Source organism: Schistocerca serialis, chromosome 1, assembly GCF_023864345.2.
Source record: "Schistocerca serialis cubense isolate TAMUIC-IGC-003099 chromosome 1, iqSchSeri2.2, whole genome shotgun sequence".
Lineage (NCBI taxonomy): Eukaryota > Metazoa > Arthropoda > Insecta > Orthoptera > Acrididae > Schistocerca > Schistocerca serialis.
Genome location: NC_064638.1, coordinates 876,159,014 through 876,174,643, shown reverse-complemented (window position 1 = coordinate 876,174,643; position 15,630 = coordinate 876,159,014). Strand labels below are relative to the sequence as shown.

At 40.0% G+C, this 15,630-nt stretch overlaps 1 protein-coding gene across 1 annotated transcript in view; it reads right to left on the bottom strand.

Moving 5' to 3' along the window:
* The window catches only part of LOC126486396 (E3 ubiquitin-protein ligase TRIM37-like), a 305,290-nt gene that overhangs the window by 42,820 nt on the left and 246,840 nt on the right, over positions 1 to 15,630 (bottom strand). The window contains 2 exon segments of the mRNA XM_050108945.1: positions 3,194 to 3,303; positions 5,934 to 6,235. Coding sequence (XP_049964902.1) covers positions 3,194 to 3,303; positions 5,934 to 6,235 — 412 coding nt within the window.

The following is a 15,630-nucleotide window of genomic DNA, read 5'->3' as shown; positions in this document are numbered from 1 at the left end:
AGCCTCACTTCAATGTGGGTGGGAAAAATGCTGCAGATCGTCAGCTTGGCTTCCACTCCTAAAGCGATGGAGGCCACCTTCACAAATTTAGCCAGCTGTCGAAAGGACCCAAGGATTTCCTTGGAACCCCGACGACAGGCATCATTTGTGCCGACACGTGCAACAATCTGCAGCTGGCTGCACCCCACACACTCGATAGTCGCCGGAAGAGCCTCTTCCATATCCTGGACAAGGCCCCCCGGCAAGCACACTGAGTGAACATTGGACTTCTTCCCCGCCCAGCCGCTATGTTCCCGAGGGGCTCCATGACCCGCCTAACATTGGAGCTCCCAATAACTAAGAAACCCCTACCCCCATGTGCATGTCCGGACCTTGCTGAAGGAGCGGCCACTATCATGGCAGAAGGTGCATTCTGCTCCGGCTCAACCCCTCCCACTCCCCTCCAGCATCAGATAGCACACTGAATCTATTAGCAAAGTACATGGGATTTGGCAGGAGCCTGCGCCCCCCTTGCAGCCTTCGTCTTGAGGCTCGAGACCTCGACACAGTCTGCCACCCACATTGAAGTGAGGCTCAGTGACAGAGAGCTGTGATATCTCTCCCCCCGCCCCGCCATCTAGTACAGCAGAGGCTGCCCCAGGCACCCAATCCCCACCACATCTGAATGTGGCACTCTGGAGTTTGTTGACTGTGGCCAACTCATCCTGCATCCACACGCAACGGACACAGTCCCTACCCATCTAGCTAATAACCAATTTACTATAAAAACTTAAGGAAACCTACTGCCACACAAGGCTAACAGCTACAATCTAGTTGGCAGAAAGGACACTCAATAATGAAAATAAAAATTTATGGTAGAAGTGAGATCTGCTAGGGGCTATTTAGTGAATACTAAAGAATAAGACAGTGACCTGCTAGGGGCTATCTAGTGAATATTATAAAAGAATTAAACAGTGACCTACGGTAAGCTGCACCTACTGATTATCCCTCGTATTTGTAATTTAAACAAGTGTTTACGTACACGCAAAAGTGACCTAATAAAACTATAAAACTCCTACCCTAAATGTACCGAGTCTAAATGACACTAATAAATGTAAACACTGGGTATTGTACACTAACACATGCGGGTACAGAACAAAACCTTTAGCTAACAATAAGAGTTCAGATTGTAAAGCACAAATATGAATTATACTTTATAGGAACCGATGGGCTTACAGTACACGATCACTAAAGCCCACAACAAGCTAAGGAATTTAAGCAGACGGCGAGGTGAGTTTTAGCTTTCTGCTAACTGAACTGTATGTAAGAAGGGCTAACTAAACCGTATGTAAGAAGGGCTCAGAAGTTGTATTGTAACACAGATTTACTCAGATATTGTAGTGCAATACTAATTTACCACATATTTTACGTTTGCTTAACTGTTAACGGTCGCAGGTTGCACTAGTCAAACATATACAAGTGAGGTTAGAAATCACTGTCAGCATCACTATTTCTAATGAAACTTATAAAAACTACTACCTTCAATGTATTGAGTCTAAATGACACTAATAAACGTGAATACTGAGTATTGTACACTAACTTAATTGATAATCCCGCGTATTTAATGTCAGTTAAGAATGTAAACAAATGTTTGCGTATACCTGGAACTGTTCAAAACAGAAACTTCGCTATCTTATTCATACACAAATACAAACTGAAACCTTTAATTTATCATGTGTATCTGATACTAATGCATGTAAATACTATAGAATAAACAGCAAAAATAATTGATTACTAGCTAAATTACTTATCTTGTAATACAGCAAGTGAAAAGCACTCGTAGCTGAAGAAGAAGAAGAAGAAGAAGACTGAGGAACACATTCAACACGTCAGTAATCTTACACTTTCCATACCCTGTAAAGATGTTCCAATTAACCTGCTGCCCAATACTGTGTGGTGCCAAGGGTGCAATAGGAGATACTCTAGTAAATAAACAATAATGCAATTATTGTTGAGACCACTGAAGCCACTAATTTCATGCTCATCAGAGTGGGCTTTGGACATTCACTCAATAAAAATTTGATTGTGATTTGGTCCACTCAGCATGTTAGGTCTGGCAGTGTACATACATGTTTTTCATGCCTTAACGATCAGTACCCGGTTAGAGTGCAAGAATACCAGTAGCTGTATTTCATTGCTTCCAAGTAGGAGGAAGCTTTCTCTTGCTTCAATGAAATCCGATTTCTGATCAATGATCACAGTTGCGCATGTGTATGAAAACTTTTCTGAACATAGTTGCAGTCCAGGATATACACATACATAATAAAATAGATCTTTCAATAACTTCATATACTACAAAATAAATTTTCTGAATGTGAATAACTTGGCTTCAACTGTGTTAGGTATAGCTGTGCTACTTATAGGTAATGTGCAAAAATTTCAGTACACACACGTGCACGCACGCACGCACGCACACACACACACACACACACACACACACACACACACACACACACACACACATGCACGCACGCACGCACGCGCACACACACACACACACACACACACACACACACACACACACACATTTTAACCACCTATGTTTCCAATACTTTTTTGAAAAGTCCAAAACCTACAACAACTTTTTCATAAGTACCTTTGCTATGTAACTACCATTTGTGTGTGTGTGTGTGTGTGTGTGTGTGTGTGTGTGTGTAACCTTCATTTCACAATAATTTAGTGTAGTTGGGTAAATGAATATTAATATCTACTAGTCTTAGAGAAATGTCTTCCTTATGTACCATAACAAGCCAATACAGTCTCACGTCTGCTCATTTTACAGGGATGCAAATGGTCTTACGTAGTAAGCCTGCACGATGAGGAACGTCATCCTCATCCTCTGACAAAGTGACATTAGGTTAGTAATGTTGTTCTTACTGACGGACAGAATTACAGTTCTTTGTCCTCCTGCAGATCTGTAAGTAGAACTTACGTTGTGCTGACTAGCTTATGGTACTGAACACCACAATGCTGCCTAAAATCTCAGTTATTAACTTGTACTGGTCACTTTACATTTGCGGTATGTGATTGTTTATACAAACATGAGTTTCCAAGGTAACTGTTAATCCAAACATACACAGCTCAAAGCTATAAAGATTAAATAAAAGAAGGCAATTACTGCACTGACTTTTGATGTATATGGGGTAACACTCACCTCAGCCTGGCCATTAGTACAGCTGTGTCAGAATTTGGGCTCTCAGGACAGCTCTTAACTGAATTACTTTGGAGTTGTTGTAAAAGATCATTGAAAGCTCGAAGATCATTCTGTAACCAACATTCAATACTCTAGTATCTGGATTACTTCATAAATACATCTTTCCGATAACCTGCTTATGGTGTTTCCCATACAACAAATATTTCTGCTTTTTCAAATAAAGGGGTTAGATTATTGTATCTATGAGTCTTCAAATAATAAGGCAACATTTTCAGCATGGTATAAGTGAAAAATTCAATTTTAATGCATTAACTTAGTTAGGACTGCTGTTCCACGGAACATAGTGTTTCACAGATTCTAGTGATGTATATACTGTGAAGAAATGGATATAGTTTTAATGGCCATGGCACAATGATCCTACTCACTCAGAGGAATGCTGCAGTTATTCCATTGTTGCATTCCACATGAGAGCCAGAACTCATTGCTGTTTAAAGTTATTTCAGTGCAATGTTATCCTCAAATATGTGATCAAAGAGCATCTACATTCTGAGTAATTTTCAATGTATGAGAGATTTAATAACAACTATGAATAAATATTTGCATATTAAGATTTGTGTTTACAGATTTATGATAAAAATCTGGTTTCCATTTTTGGAACAGCAATCCTCACAGGGTACCTTATTATTTTTATCGATTTTACGATAGTGGAAGAGAATGCTCAAAGCAGGAAACAATTCACAGAAGAAATACAAGGACATATCACAACTATAGTGAAAACAATTGCTGTACAAATTTTTGTATGTGGAACTTAGGCTGGTACTGATGAAGGACCTTTTGTAGAAAATAATGATTTGGAGGAAACAGAATACTTTCACAAGAGTCTCCGACTTTTAACACAAAACAAAGAAAACAAAAATCAAGAAGTGCAGTTTGCAGATGCCATGGTTCTATGCTGACCTGCTCGCTGATAAAGGGAAGGAATAAACTGTGAACCTTTTAATTTCAAAAAAGACCTACAGTGCTGTTGAATTATTTGAGTTTATCTTTCATGAACATCTGGCCACGATTGCTAATTATATCAACATACATGCTATGGAAACTAAAAATATGTTTGCACATTGTCAACAAAGTACAAATATTTTTCGTAATTTTACTTGTATCTGGTTATTCTCAGCTTTCTAAACTGAAGAAAACAGGTTTATACAAATCATAAAACACTTCCACATTGCAGGCAATACTAACTTGGATATGAATAATAAATTCACAAACTCGGGTGTTCATGGCACTCATGAAATGAAAAAGTTAAGTAGTTTTATCACAGGGACATAAATTTGTTATCGGATTAGGCAATGATAGTGTATTATGGAAGACATGGAGCAAAACACCATACAAATGGCAACCAATTAGATCTGATTATAAAACCTGGTGCCTTTATTCTTATCTTTCCAATTTAGTTCAGTGTGTTCCACATCAAGGCAAGAGTACTGTTTAAAAAACATCTGTTCAGTATGGGTCATGTAACATGAGGCTGTGAGTTTCAATGGTATAGTGCCTGAGTACAGATCCAGAGGTTTTGGATTTGATCCTCGGTTAGTCCTAGGATTTGTAGTTGTCACCACTTCTTTCACCTATGGCAAATTTGTTAATGAGAAAAATTCCAAGTTACACTGTGGTTTAGAATCCACATTAAACTGTACATCCACCTGCATGCAATTGGCTGGGCAAGGTCAGAGGAAGGCAATGGTATACGACCTGTGATATTCAAACTAAACCTTGGGATGATAACAACTTTACCTTAACAGATTATATAATCTTTCCAATTCAGTGTCTCACCTAAATCGAAGTTAGCAGCTCTTGCACACTTACTAAAAGGCACTATTAATGAAGCATGTGGTACTCCTGCTACACCTAAAATACTACCTAATTCTTCCACCCAATCAACAGACTGATTCTGGGAAAGTGATTCTTGCCTGCAATGCTATTTTTTTTTATGACAGATGCTGAAGCATGTGGTACTCCTGCTACACCTAAAATACTACCTAATTCTTCCACCCAGTCAACAGACTGATTCTGGGAAACTGATTCTTGCCTGCAATGCTATTTTTTTTATGACAGATGCTGTAAACACATTTCAAGAATTTCTGCCCCTAATTCTTTATACAGATTTGCTAGATGGTTCTGATATGAAATAATACAGTATAACGGCTGAATATCATATGGACCTGTAGATGCAATTTTCACAATAATGAAACAATAATGCTGACATGGCCTCCTCCTCCTCCTCTTACTTCTCCTGGCCATGTGTTCTCTCTTAGCTAAACTGTAGTTCATCCTTGACAGCAGAATTTGCATCATTTTTTTTTAATGCAATGCAGCTGAGAATCATATATAAATGATTAAGTTAGAGGATACAAACATAAGTATTAAAAGTTTTTTCTCATATAGGCAACTATTTTTTATTGAAGTAAATATTGAATGAAACAGTAAAAGGCTTTCTAATAGGTGTTTCATTCAGTCAGCAGGCAATATATTACCATAGCCAGGAGCAGTAAGAGGAGGAGGAGGACATGCCAGCATAATCTCAAGAAAAACAACTATCAGTTACACCTAGGCTTCAAGTGATCAATTACTTGGTATTCATGTTTACTCTTCTGGGAAGTAGTTGAAGCTTGTGTCATTACAAGGGACAAAAAATTACAGATCTAGTGAAATTTAACAATGATAATGAGCACATACTTACAGATGAAGAGGCATCTTCAGATGCATAGTGTGTCACTCCATTGGCACTCGTGGTGTTGCCTGTAGAACGATGTGGTGAAAATAACTGAGGTATTGTGGGCATTGGTTCAACCCATGAAGGCGCTGCATCATTTCTCACTGCTACAGGTCCACTGTTAATGAGCCTTTTCGCTCGGTTGCTGTTGGTACCAGGTGATGTCACAGTTACAACAGTTGTGCTGTTACTACTGCTGCTGCTCCCCGTATTTGGGAGCTCCACAAGAGAACTGCACGTTGTTGAGCAACTGTTCACACCACCCATACCTGTGTATGTGAAGAAAGTATCTGAGAATGAAACTTTTATTCTAAAGCATAACGTACACTGTTAGTAATCTTCCTGATACTAAATTTTGCAATGACTGGCATCATATCTACTGGTTGCTTGTAAGGAAACTAATGAATTTATTTTTGTGCAAGTCAGTGCTTCATCTACTGGTAAAATTCAAATACATATAAAACAGTATGGCTTCAGAAGGATTTTAGCCAGTATAATCCACATAAAAAGTATTTTTTTAAATCTCTGTGCTGTCTAACTTTGTTTTTCAATACAGAGAGGTTCAGAAAAATGTTCACACTCTTTTGTGGTCAACATTAATGGAACAAAGTGACATACCATTAAAATTCTTGCACGAGAGGGGGGGGGGGGGGGGGGGGGGAGGTAATTTTGTGTGTTCAAACTGATCTCCTTTAGCAGCCAAACATTGGTGCCACTGAGGTATTTACCAAACTACAACTGTCAGGTTTGCCGATGTGATAGCTGCACAGGACGCCTTGATGGTTTCTTGTGGCTCATTCAGTTGATAAACTTTGCTTTTGAAGGTCCCCCATAGGTAGAAATCAAGAGGCGTAAGGTCTGGAGACCATGGCGGGTACTCAACAGCTCCTTTTTGACCTGTCCATTGTCCAGGCAGATTTTCATCCAACTAGGCTCTGACTGCAATAGTGAGGCAGAGTGCCATCTTGTAGGTATTATTTCAAAACACTTCTTGTATGGCTGGTAAAATCGATGTTTGCAGCTTGTGAAGATACACCTCACCAGTAATGGCACGTCCAAAGAAGAATTGGCCAATCAAACCATGCTATGACAGATCACACCACACATTAACACTCTGTAGATTAGCATGTTTGTCCATGTGAACATGAGGATTTTCAGGAGCCTAGTACATGCAGTTATGGCGGTTTACAGTACCGTTCACCTTGAATTGTGCCTCGTCAGACCAGATAACCACCACTACAAACTGTTCATCTTTGCAAAGTATGCCTTCAAACCACTCACATTAATCCACCCTTCGATCTGGGTCATCCTCATTCATAGGTCGTAGTTATCTTGGAATGAACACTTTCCACTTTGCAGCCTCCAGAATTCGTCATATGCTTGATTGGCATACCCCCACTTTCACGTGTACCCTGCTTCAAAGATTTTTGAGATGATCTAGTAAAATGTCGCAACACAGCAGCACTGGAAGCCAGACTTGTTGACATTTTTGGTACACCAGTCCTTTTGTTATGCATATCCTGAACAGTATAGACAGCTTCAAATGTATCTTGAATACAATAAATTGTTGTACGTGTTGGTGGCTGAGTTCCGTACACATTGCACACTGCTATTGTGCCTCCATCATTATTTTGTAATTCCAGTACGACAATCTAACTTCATTCATTGCTGTTCATTGCTGCACTATCAGCAGCCAGAAAAAACACAATAAGATCTGTTGAGATAATAATATACACCACAAAATTGTGACAATATGTTATTTTGTTCCAAAGATATTAACTACAAATGAGTGTCTACATTTTTCTGAACCCCTCTATAGAAGAACATATTGAGGAAGAGGGAGGAGTTTTAGTGAGATGAAATGATTAACAGGCAATAAGAGAAAATAGTTGGATTTTTGGGATATGACAACACTTCTTCACATTTTTCAAATTATAAACATGAGAAACTGGTATTGGCATTTAGACAAATTCAGTGATGAGAGGGGCAGGATACGAGATATTCTGCATTCTGCCAACATTCAAATTAATGGCTCACAGGTACCATCAACTCCTGGTGAGTGCAACTGTGAGTCAAGCACACTGCACATGTTCTCCCTCAGTCTACTCCTCTACCTATTCCCTGGACTAGTTTGATCTTTTGTTGGAACCCAGGTGCTCTTAGATGTTGTTATTGAGTGGAATGTGTTTATGGATATCTTCCAGTGTTATCACCACTTGTAGCAGCCTTTTTTCTATGTCAGTGAACAATACCTCACTGGTATGTTTTAGAAATTAATAGAAGATGTAATGTGGCCATAGAAAACAATCCTTTTTCCTCAAATGGATCTGTGAACTTTTCTACATGGGTACAGAGCACATCCTGCAAATTATTGAGGACGTAGGTTGCAAGTACTACTCTGAAATGAAGAGGTTGACACAGGAGAGGAATTCATGGTGGGCCACATTAAACCATTCAGAAGACTGATAAAAAAACATAACCCATTACCTCTTATCTCCTGAATTCACCATTTTCTTTGATCCCCTGTTTTCTTCAATCAGGCCTATGATTTTCCTCAAGACATGGCTTGCTATTCATAGAAAGGTATTTTGTGACACACAGGACATCCAGTTGTATTACTGTGCAGTAATATTGTATCTTGGCACTAATTGATGTTGATCCTTCTTGTACTTGATATGCTGTTTCCTTTTTTCTGACCAGTGAAGTGAAACAGGAATTCGGTTCTATCCACCTATTGTAAGTATTTCAACTTCCAAATCTACTGTATCTGATTTCCCCTCCTCCTACCTCTAGTGCTTGACTTACTTGACTTAATTCCTTTGGCCCCTATGGGGGCATGGGGAATCGAGGAGAACTCACCATCCGTCTCTGTCTTTGGCCATTTGCCTCAATTCTGCCCAGGTCTTGCCAACTCTTTTTGCTTCCCCTTCCACTGTCCTCTTCCATGTGCCCCTTGGTCTTCCTCTCTTCCTTGTTCCCTGGGGATTCCATTCCAATGCTTTTTTCTCAATGGCCCCATCTGGTTTTCTTAAGGTGTGCCCCAACCAGCCCCACTTTCTCTTTTGTATCTGGTCTTCTATAGGTATCTGATTTGTTATTTGCCAGAGCTCCTCATTACATATTTTTTTCTGGCCACCAGATATTCATGATGCGTCGAAGACATCAATTTATGAAGCTTTGTAACTGGGATGCTATCTTTTTATCCATTTTCCAGCTTTCACTGGCGCACAGAAGGACAGCCTTCACGTTTGTATTAAAAATACAGATTTTTGTTTTGTACATGATATTTCTATTTTTCCATATTGGATACAATTGTATGAAGGCAGCATTTGCCTTTTTAATGTGGTTTTTCACGTCGTCTCCAGCTCCACCATCTTCCGCCACTATACTACCCAGATACAGGAATGAGTTGACAGTCTCCACCCGCTGCTCACCTATTAACAATGGCACCCCCATGTTCCCTGAATTTACTCTCATTTCCTTTGTTTTGCCTATATTTAACTTGATGATCGTAATAAATTCAGTTTCCTTGAGGGAGATACGGAATCCGAGAGAGTACAGAATTTTTGCTGAATTACATTTGGGATTGTTTCCCGTAAGTGTTATGGATGCAACGCTTTAGACTAATATTGTCAATAACGTTGATGTTGGAAATCTTGAAGTTTGAAGTTTAGTGTCGGTCTAACATTCACTCTATATACATAAGCATAAAAGAAATGTTGGTTGTTAAATATAACTGTCAAAAATTATTATGGAAAAGATTCGTATAAGAAGTTAAGTCATTCATTTCAATTTGGTGGAGAAACCCTGTGTCAAGAACTTATGTTTCTGCTGTCCAAAACCCACTTCAAATCTCACATTTGTTGCTTATGTTTTCCATTCACCGACTTGTTCTGCAACTGTGTCTAGTGAATCAGGGAAAAATTGCAAGGTTATCTGCTAAGGTCAGGCAGTCATCCACCAAATTAATCATCAAGGATAAAATCTTCTATAATTGTAAAAAATATTTGCTTCTAAAAAGGAAAGCACATCCTGGTTTCAGGAGATATGTCCTATCTTCAGGTTCATATTCAAATGTGTGTCAACAAATGATGCATAACTAAGGTTAACATATGTCAAAATAGTGCATCCATGGTACATGGCATGCAACCAGGTATCCTCTTCAATCCTAGGTCTGCCAGAAAGCTTCTCGCAGAGGAGGACAATGTTCTGGACTTCGGGACATGCCACACATGGATCTGCATGAAGACAGACACGCTGTCTTTCGAACACAGTGCCGCACAGACATCAGACCTGTATGAAGCACAACCAAAGTTGAAACATGAATGTGTCAAGTTAATGTCTCTATAGCCAAGTCTGACTCCATTTTCAACACTTTTGTCATTCATTCCATTTTTTTGCTTGTGACTCACTTTCGCAAGTACACAGTGGACAAGTATAGGCACCCGACCTAATTCCAAAAGCAACTAACTCAGAAGGTAGGGTAAGTGAAGAGCGTAAGATAACAGACCTTGTTTTGTTATCTAAGCCAAGGATTTCGAGAAGTGTTATTCGGTCAACTGAATCATAAGACTTTTTAAAATTTACAAAGGTCACTACGGCTATCTTATTTCAAGGTTTCACATAAGAGAGAGAAAATTTAAGATTCATAATCTACTCGGCACACTAACACAGTTTTCCTGAAAATTCCTAGATATCCAACCAGCTAGGCATGCAACTGTTTATCTGCCCTAGTCTGAAGTGTTTTTGAAATAACCTTGTAGGCTATTAAGAGAAAGAGAGATGGATGTGCCATTTCCAATTTTAAATTTGATTTTGGAGCCTCACAAATGAGGAGAAATCAGAACAATTTGACAGGATATGACTATTTTCCTTATTAATGCAGGAAAATTTACCATTGGGCCACTTAAGTGTGGACTTTGACTGTAATGCTCAAATTCTCTTTGAAAATCTTCCGTAAGTATCAGATGATAATGATCTTGCAGTCTCCCTCAATCTGCAGCAGGTGCTTCTTGTCGAATGCATGTTTTACCCCACAGTTGATTTTAGTAGTGTATGATATCACAGCAAGGAATTTCATGGAGTTACCTTCATTCTCCTGAGAGTTCCACTTCTGCCAAGCAAGCTGCCTTTGTCTCAAAAACACATCACATTTGAACTTCCACCATGGATGTTTCTTCAGTTTTGTTAGTGAGACTGTTTCATTTGATGTTTTCGCTGTCACTTCTTGCAGGGCGAAGAAAAAAATCTTGTCTTCCACTTTTTTTAATTTATTTACTGACACGGAGGTTTTGGCCCCAGTATTTATCTTTGTGCCTACAAAGCATGCCTGTGTCGCTACATATATTCGATGGCAGAAGTTAGTTGTGGCGGCACCTACCAACATTTTTCAGAACTTCTGCTTGCTTTGCACTCGATTCTAAGCCACAGACGGCTTTTTGGATTACAAAAACTGGAAAAAAAGTGCGGCTTAGATTCGAGCAAATACGGTACCTTGCTCTCGTCCACAGTTTGACAGTGGCCATTCATCCTGGTGGACAGCTGGTTGGTACTCATCCCAATATAAAAAGCTGTACAATGGTTGCAGCAGAGCTGGTATACAATATAGCTGCTTTCACATGTGACCTGGTCTATGACGGGATAAGATAAGCCTATGATAGGACTGAAATATGAATTGCTGGGTGGGTGGATTGGAGAGGCCACGGACCTCAGTCTTCTGAGAGGATATGATCCCTGTGCCAAGAGGTTGGGATTATGAGTGGCAGAGAGATGGAATAGGATGTTGTGGAGTTTAGCCGGGTGACAGCACACCATTTTTGACAGTTAGAAGGATCTTGGATAGGATGTCCCTCGTTTCAGTGCATGGTGTTAGGTAATCAAAGCCGTGATGAAGAAAGTGTTTCAGCTGTTCCAGTCCGGGGTGGTATTGGGTGAAGAAGGGAGCACTCTCTAGTATCTGGTCCTTGGGATTGATGGGAGGATTGGGGGTGCCTGGAAAATGACACAGGAAATCTGTCTGTGGACAGGTCCTGGGGATAGTGCCCATCTGTGAGCACATTGGTGAGCTTTCAGCATAAACAGAAAGGGAGTTCTTTTCACTGCAGATATGCAGTCCCCTGGTGGCTAGGCTGTATGGGAGGGATCTTTTGGTGTGAGAGGAATGGCAGCTGTCAAAATCAGCAAGCATCTCAGAACCACCTCTGCTTCCTCTCAAGATAGTACTACTGTCCAATACCATCTCTGAAACTGAATTCCTTGCTCTGCAGCACCTGCATTCCAGACACCTCCTCCATGAGTTATCCAACCTGCTGACATCCTACTGCTACCTTGGGGTGGCACTATCCAACCCCTATACTACACACAGTGTTCCTCCTAATCAATCCCTCACACAGACACCCACCTAACAACTTGCCACACCCCCAAAACTTCATATGAACACTCCATATCCAGAGCCAACAATCCTGGAATACTGTTGTTAACCTTCCCAATAAAATCTTCAGCCCCATAGAAATTTCAATCTTACCTAAAGGCCTCATCTTTAGCCAAACACTCAAATTTAACCATGTTAGACTTGTCAAAGAACTACTCTCCTTCTCATGATCCCTCCAATGGAAACACTTATTTGCCAGCAGTCCTTCCAACCAAAGCCAACCTAATTCCTACACTTAACCCTGTGTATCCCAGTTCATACCACCATCCAACCATGATATCCCCCCTCTCCCGTCACCAACCTAACCTCCCCTGGTCACCTCCCAGGAATTCCTTACCTCCAACTTGGTCTCACCATCCTTCTCCAGCTCCTTTCCTAAGAACTCCAACCTTTCAGCAGTGGGAAGGGCAGCCATACACAGTCTCAAAACAGATCCTCCCAGCAGATGTAGGCTCCACCACTGTCTTGATGAGTTGCAGTGACTGCCTGGCAGAAAGCCTCTGCCAATCATCTGACTTTTCCACCTATAAACTCCACCAGAATGATCTCGTAACAGAAGTCCAAAATAACCTACAAACCCTGCTTAAAATTAGGCCTTACTAAAACTTCCCCCCTGAATCCATTCCCTTTCTCACCCCTATGACACCCAGCACACCCACCTTCAACTTGCTTCCCAAAATTCACAAATTCAGCAATCCTGGATGCCTCCTGTAGTCCATACTGGAGTAATTTCTGCCCTTGGTGGCGAATACCTTCAACCATCTGCAACCATTAGATAGCCTTTTACTCCTATATTTATATGACTACCAGCCAGATGTCCACCAGGATGAACAGCAACCACCAAACTATGGCAAAGCGCAAAGTCGGCAACTGTGTGCACAACATGCAGCTGAATATGACATGCATGATTTCAATGGCTGCTTCACAATCTGGGCCATCTGGATCCTTCCCTCCACTATCAGATTTTCTAAACTGTGCAGACAGGTGTTATCCTTACAACTCATTCTCTGCTCTCAAAATTTTCCTGGCCTCAACTTACTGAGGATCATTAAAATTAATGAAACTCAAGTTTTTCTAATTACATTTTTGTAATGTTTTTATCTGATATGTTCCACACCCACGAGGATTTCCACTTTTATGGGTCCATGGAATGAATAATTAATCTAATCTAATATAATCTAATGTAACCTACTGTCCCCACATCCTCCACCCAACCGTTTCTGCCCCCTCTGTCCTATCACCTCCTCCCTTTTCACATCCTCTCACCTTCATAGTGGACTGCCCTTTACCAATGCACACCCCCCCTGCTCACTCCTATCCTTTGCACTCCCCCCCCCCCCCCTCCCCCCCGCCAATCCACACCCCACCTCCAGAAACTGTCTGGCAGTCTTTTCAGGCTACATTCTAGTCCTCATGTCCCAGCAGACATAGCTCTTTTCTCATCCAGCCACACCCTGCTATCCCTCCCCCTTCCACTCCCCGCTCCAGATTTCTGTTCACATGACATTCGCATTCTGGTCGGAGCTGGTGGTGGTAGTCATGCAGGCATGAGGTGTTCTTGCTTGTGTGAATGAGGGTATGTGTTTTCTTTGTTGAAGAAGGCTTTGACCAAAAGCTATAAAGTGTAACAGTACTTTTGTTGCACCTGTCTGCAATTCAACGGTCATATCCATGGCAAGTAGCAGTCTATCCTTTTCCAAATATTCTTCATATTCCAAACTGGAGTTTCCACTGTTTGTTTGAAAATTTGGAGGTTATTATAAAAACAAAGAAACAACTAAATGCTGAACAACTAAAGAAATTTGATTTTTTGTCTGTCTCATCTGCATAAATATACAATTTTTGCTGTATTGGTTACTGTTTCAGGCTGACTCGCCCATTCTCAAACCACACACCTTTTATTAATCATAACTAGTCATACAGTATTGTGCCAAAAGGCAAAAATAGCTTCTGTACAGAAAATCAATCTGTGGGCGACAAGTACTCTCATTGTAAAGTAGCCTAAATGTGTAGTATTGCACCAGATTGACAACCAGGTACAACAATAGACACATTGCCTAACTTGTCAATGAGAGTACTTAGCGTCCACAGAAGAAGGTATTCATGACTTTTAGCACCATATTGTATGCCTAGTTATAGTTAATAGCAATGTGTGTGATTTGAGAATGGGCATGTCAGCCCACAACCATTAAACTGCAGCAAAAATCCATGCCACTGAGACAGGGGGGAAAAAATCAAATTTCCTCAGTACTGAGCAATTGCAGACCTTCCCTCCCAAGTCAGCATGCCTCGAAATAACTACTAAATGTAACATGATTTTCGTTAAATTACAAGGAAAAACACTTTGATTGATTAAGTTATTAATGATTACTAACAACAAAATCAGTCAAAAACATATACATCGAAAAGGATAAAAAAAAAAAGGGACACACAGTAAACTGCTAAATGACTCAACAATTTGTGATTACATTGTCATAACTAAAATACAACACTGAAAAACACAAGATATCTGTTATATACTACAAAATGGATGCTTGTTTCACGGAATCAAGTTGGTCACTAAAATAAAATGTGGGATTTCTGAAACTGTAAAAGAGTTGTCGGCTGGCCTCACTCGGTCATTCCATGTCCAAATTACCGAATTTTGGAACAAATTTAATGTTCATCAGAGCAATACTGGTCAAGATGTAATCACTTGTTTGACACCACATGAGACTTGGCAGAGAGCGAGTGTGAATTCCTGTCAACTTTGAGCTGTTATATCTTGAAAGAAATGAAATTTGGCCATCTTGTGTAACTTTGTGTGTTCTCTTCAGAATAATATGTAAAAGAATTTTACAAGCCATATTCATCCAGAAAATTTTAGGCTAAATCACTCAAAAAATTTCTCAGGCGCTAAAGGTAGACAAATGTGAAACTTGGCATGTAGTAACCTACCAACACAAGGTTCTCAAATATACAGTTTCATTTATGCACCACTTCTGAATACAGAATAAGTTAAGTGCAAAATGATCAAAAATACAGTATTTTTGACCTGATTTTGCAAGAAAATTATCTTCTATAACACTTTCCAAACTTGACTCATTAGAAAGACCATGTGGCTTTAACAAAAAAAAAAACTATTTTATTATCCTATGTGGGCTAACAATACCACATAATTTGAATCAAAGTTGGGCGCAAAACTCATTGCACAAGAAAAATGTAAATTCTGATTCTTATAACTAGTAGAGTAAA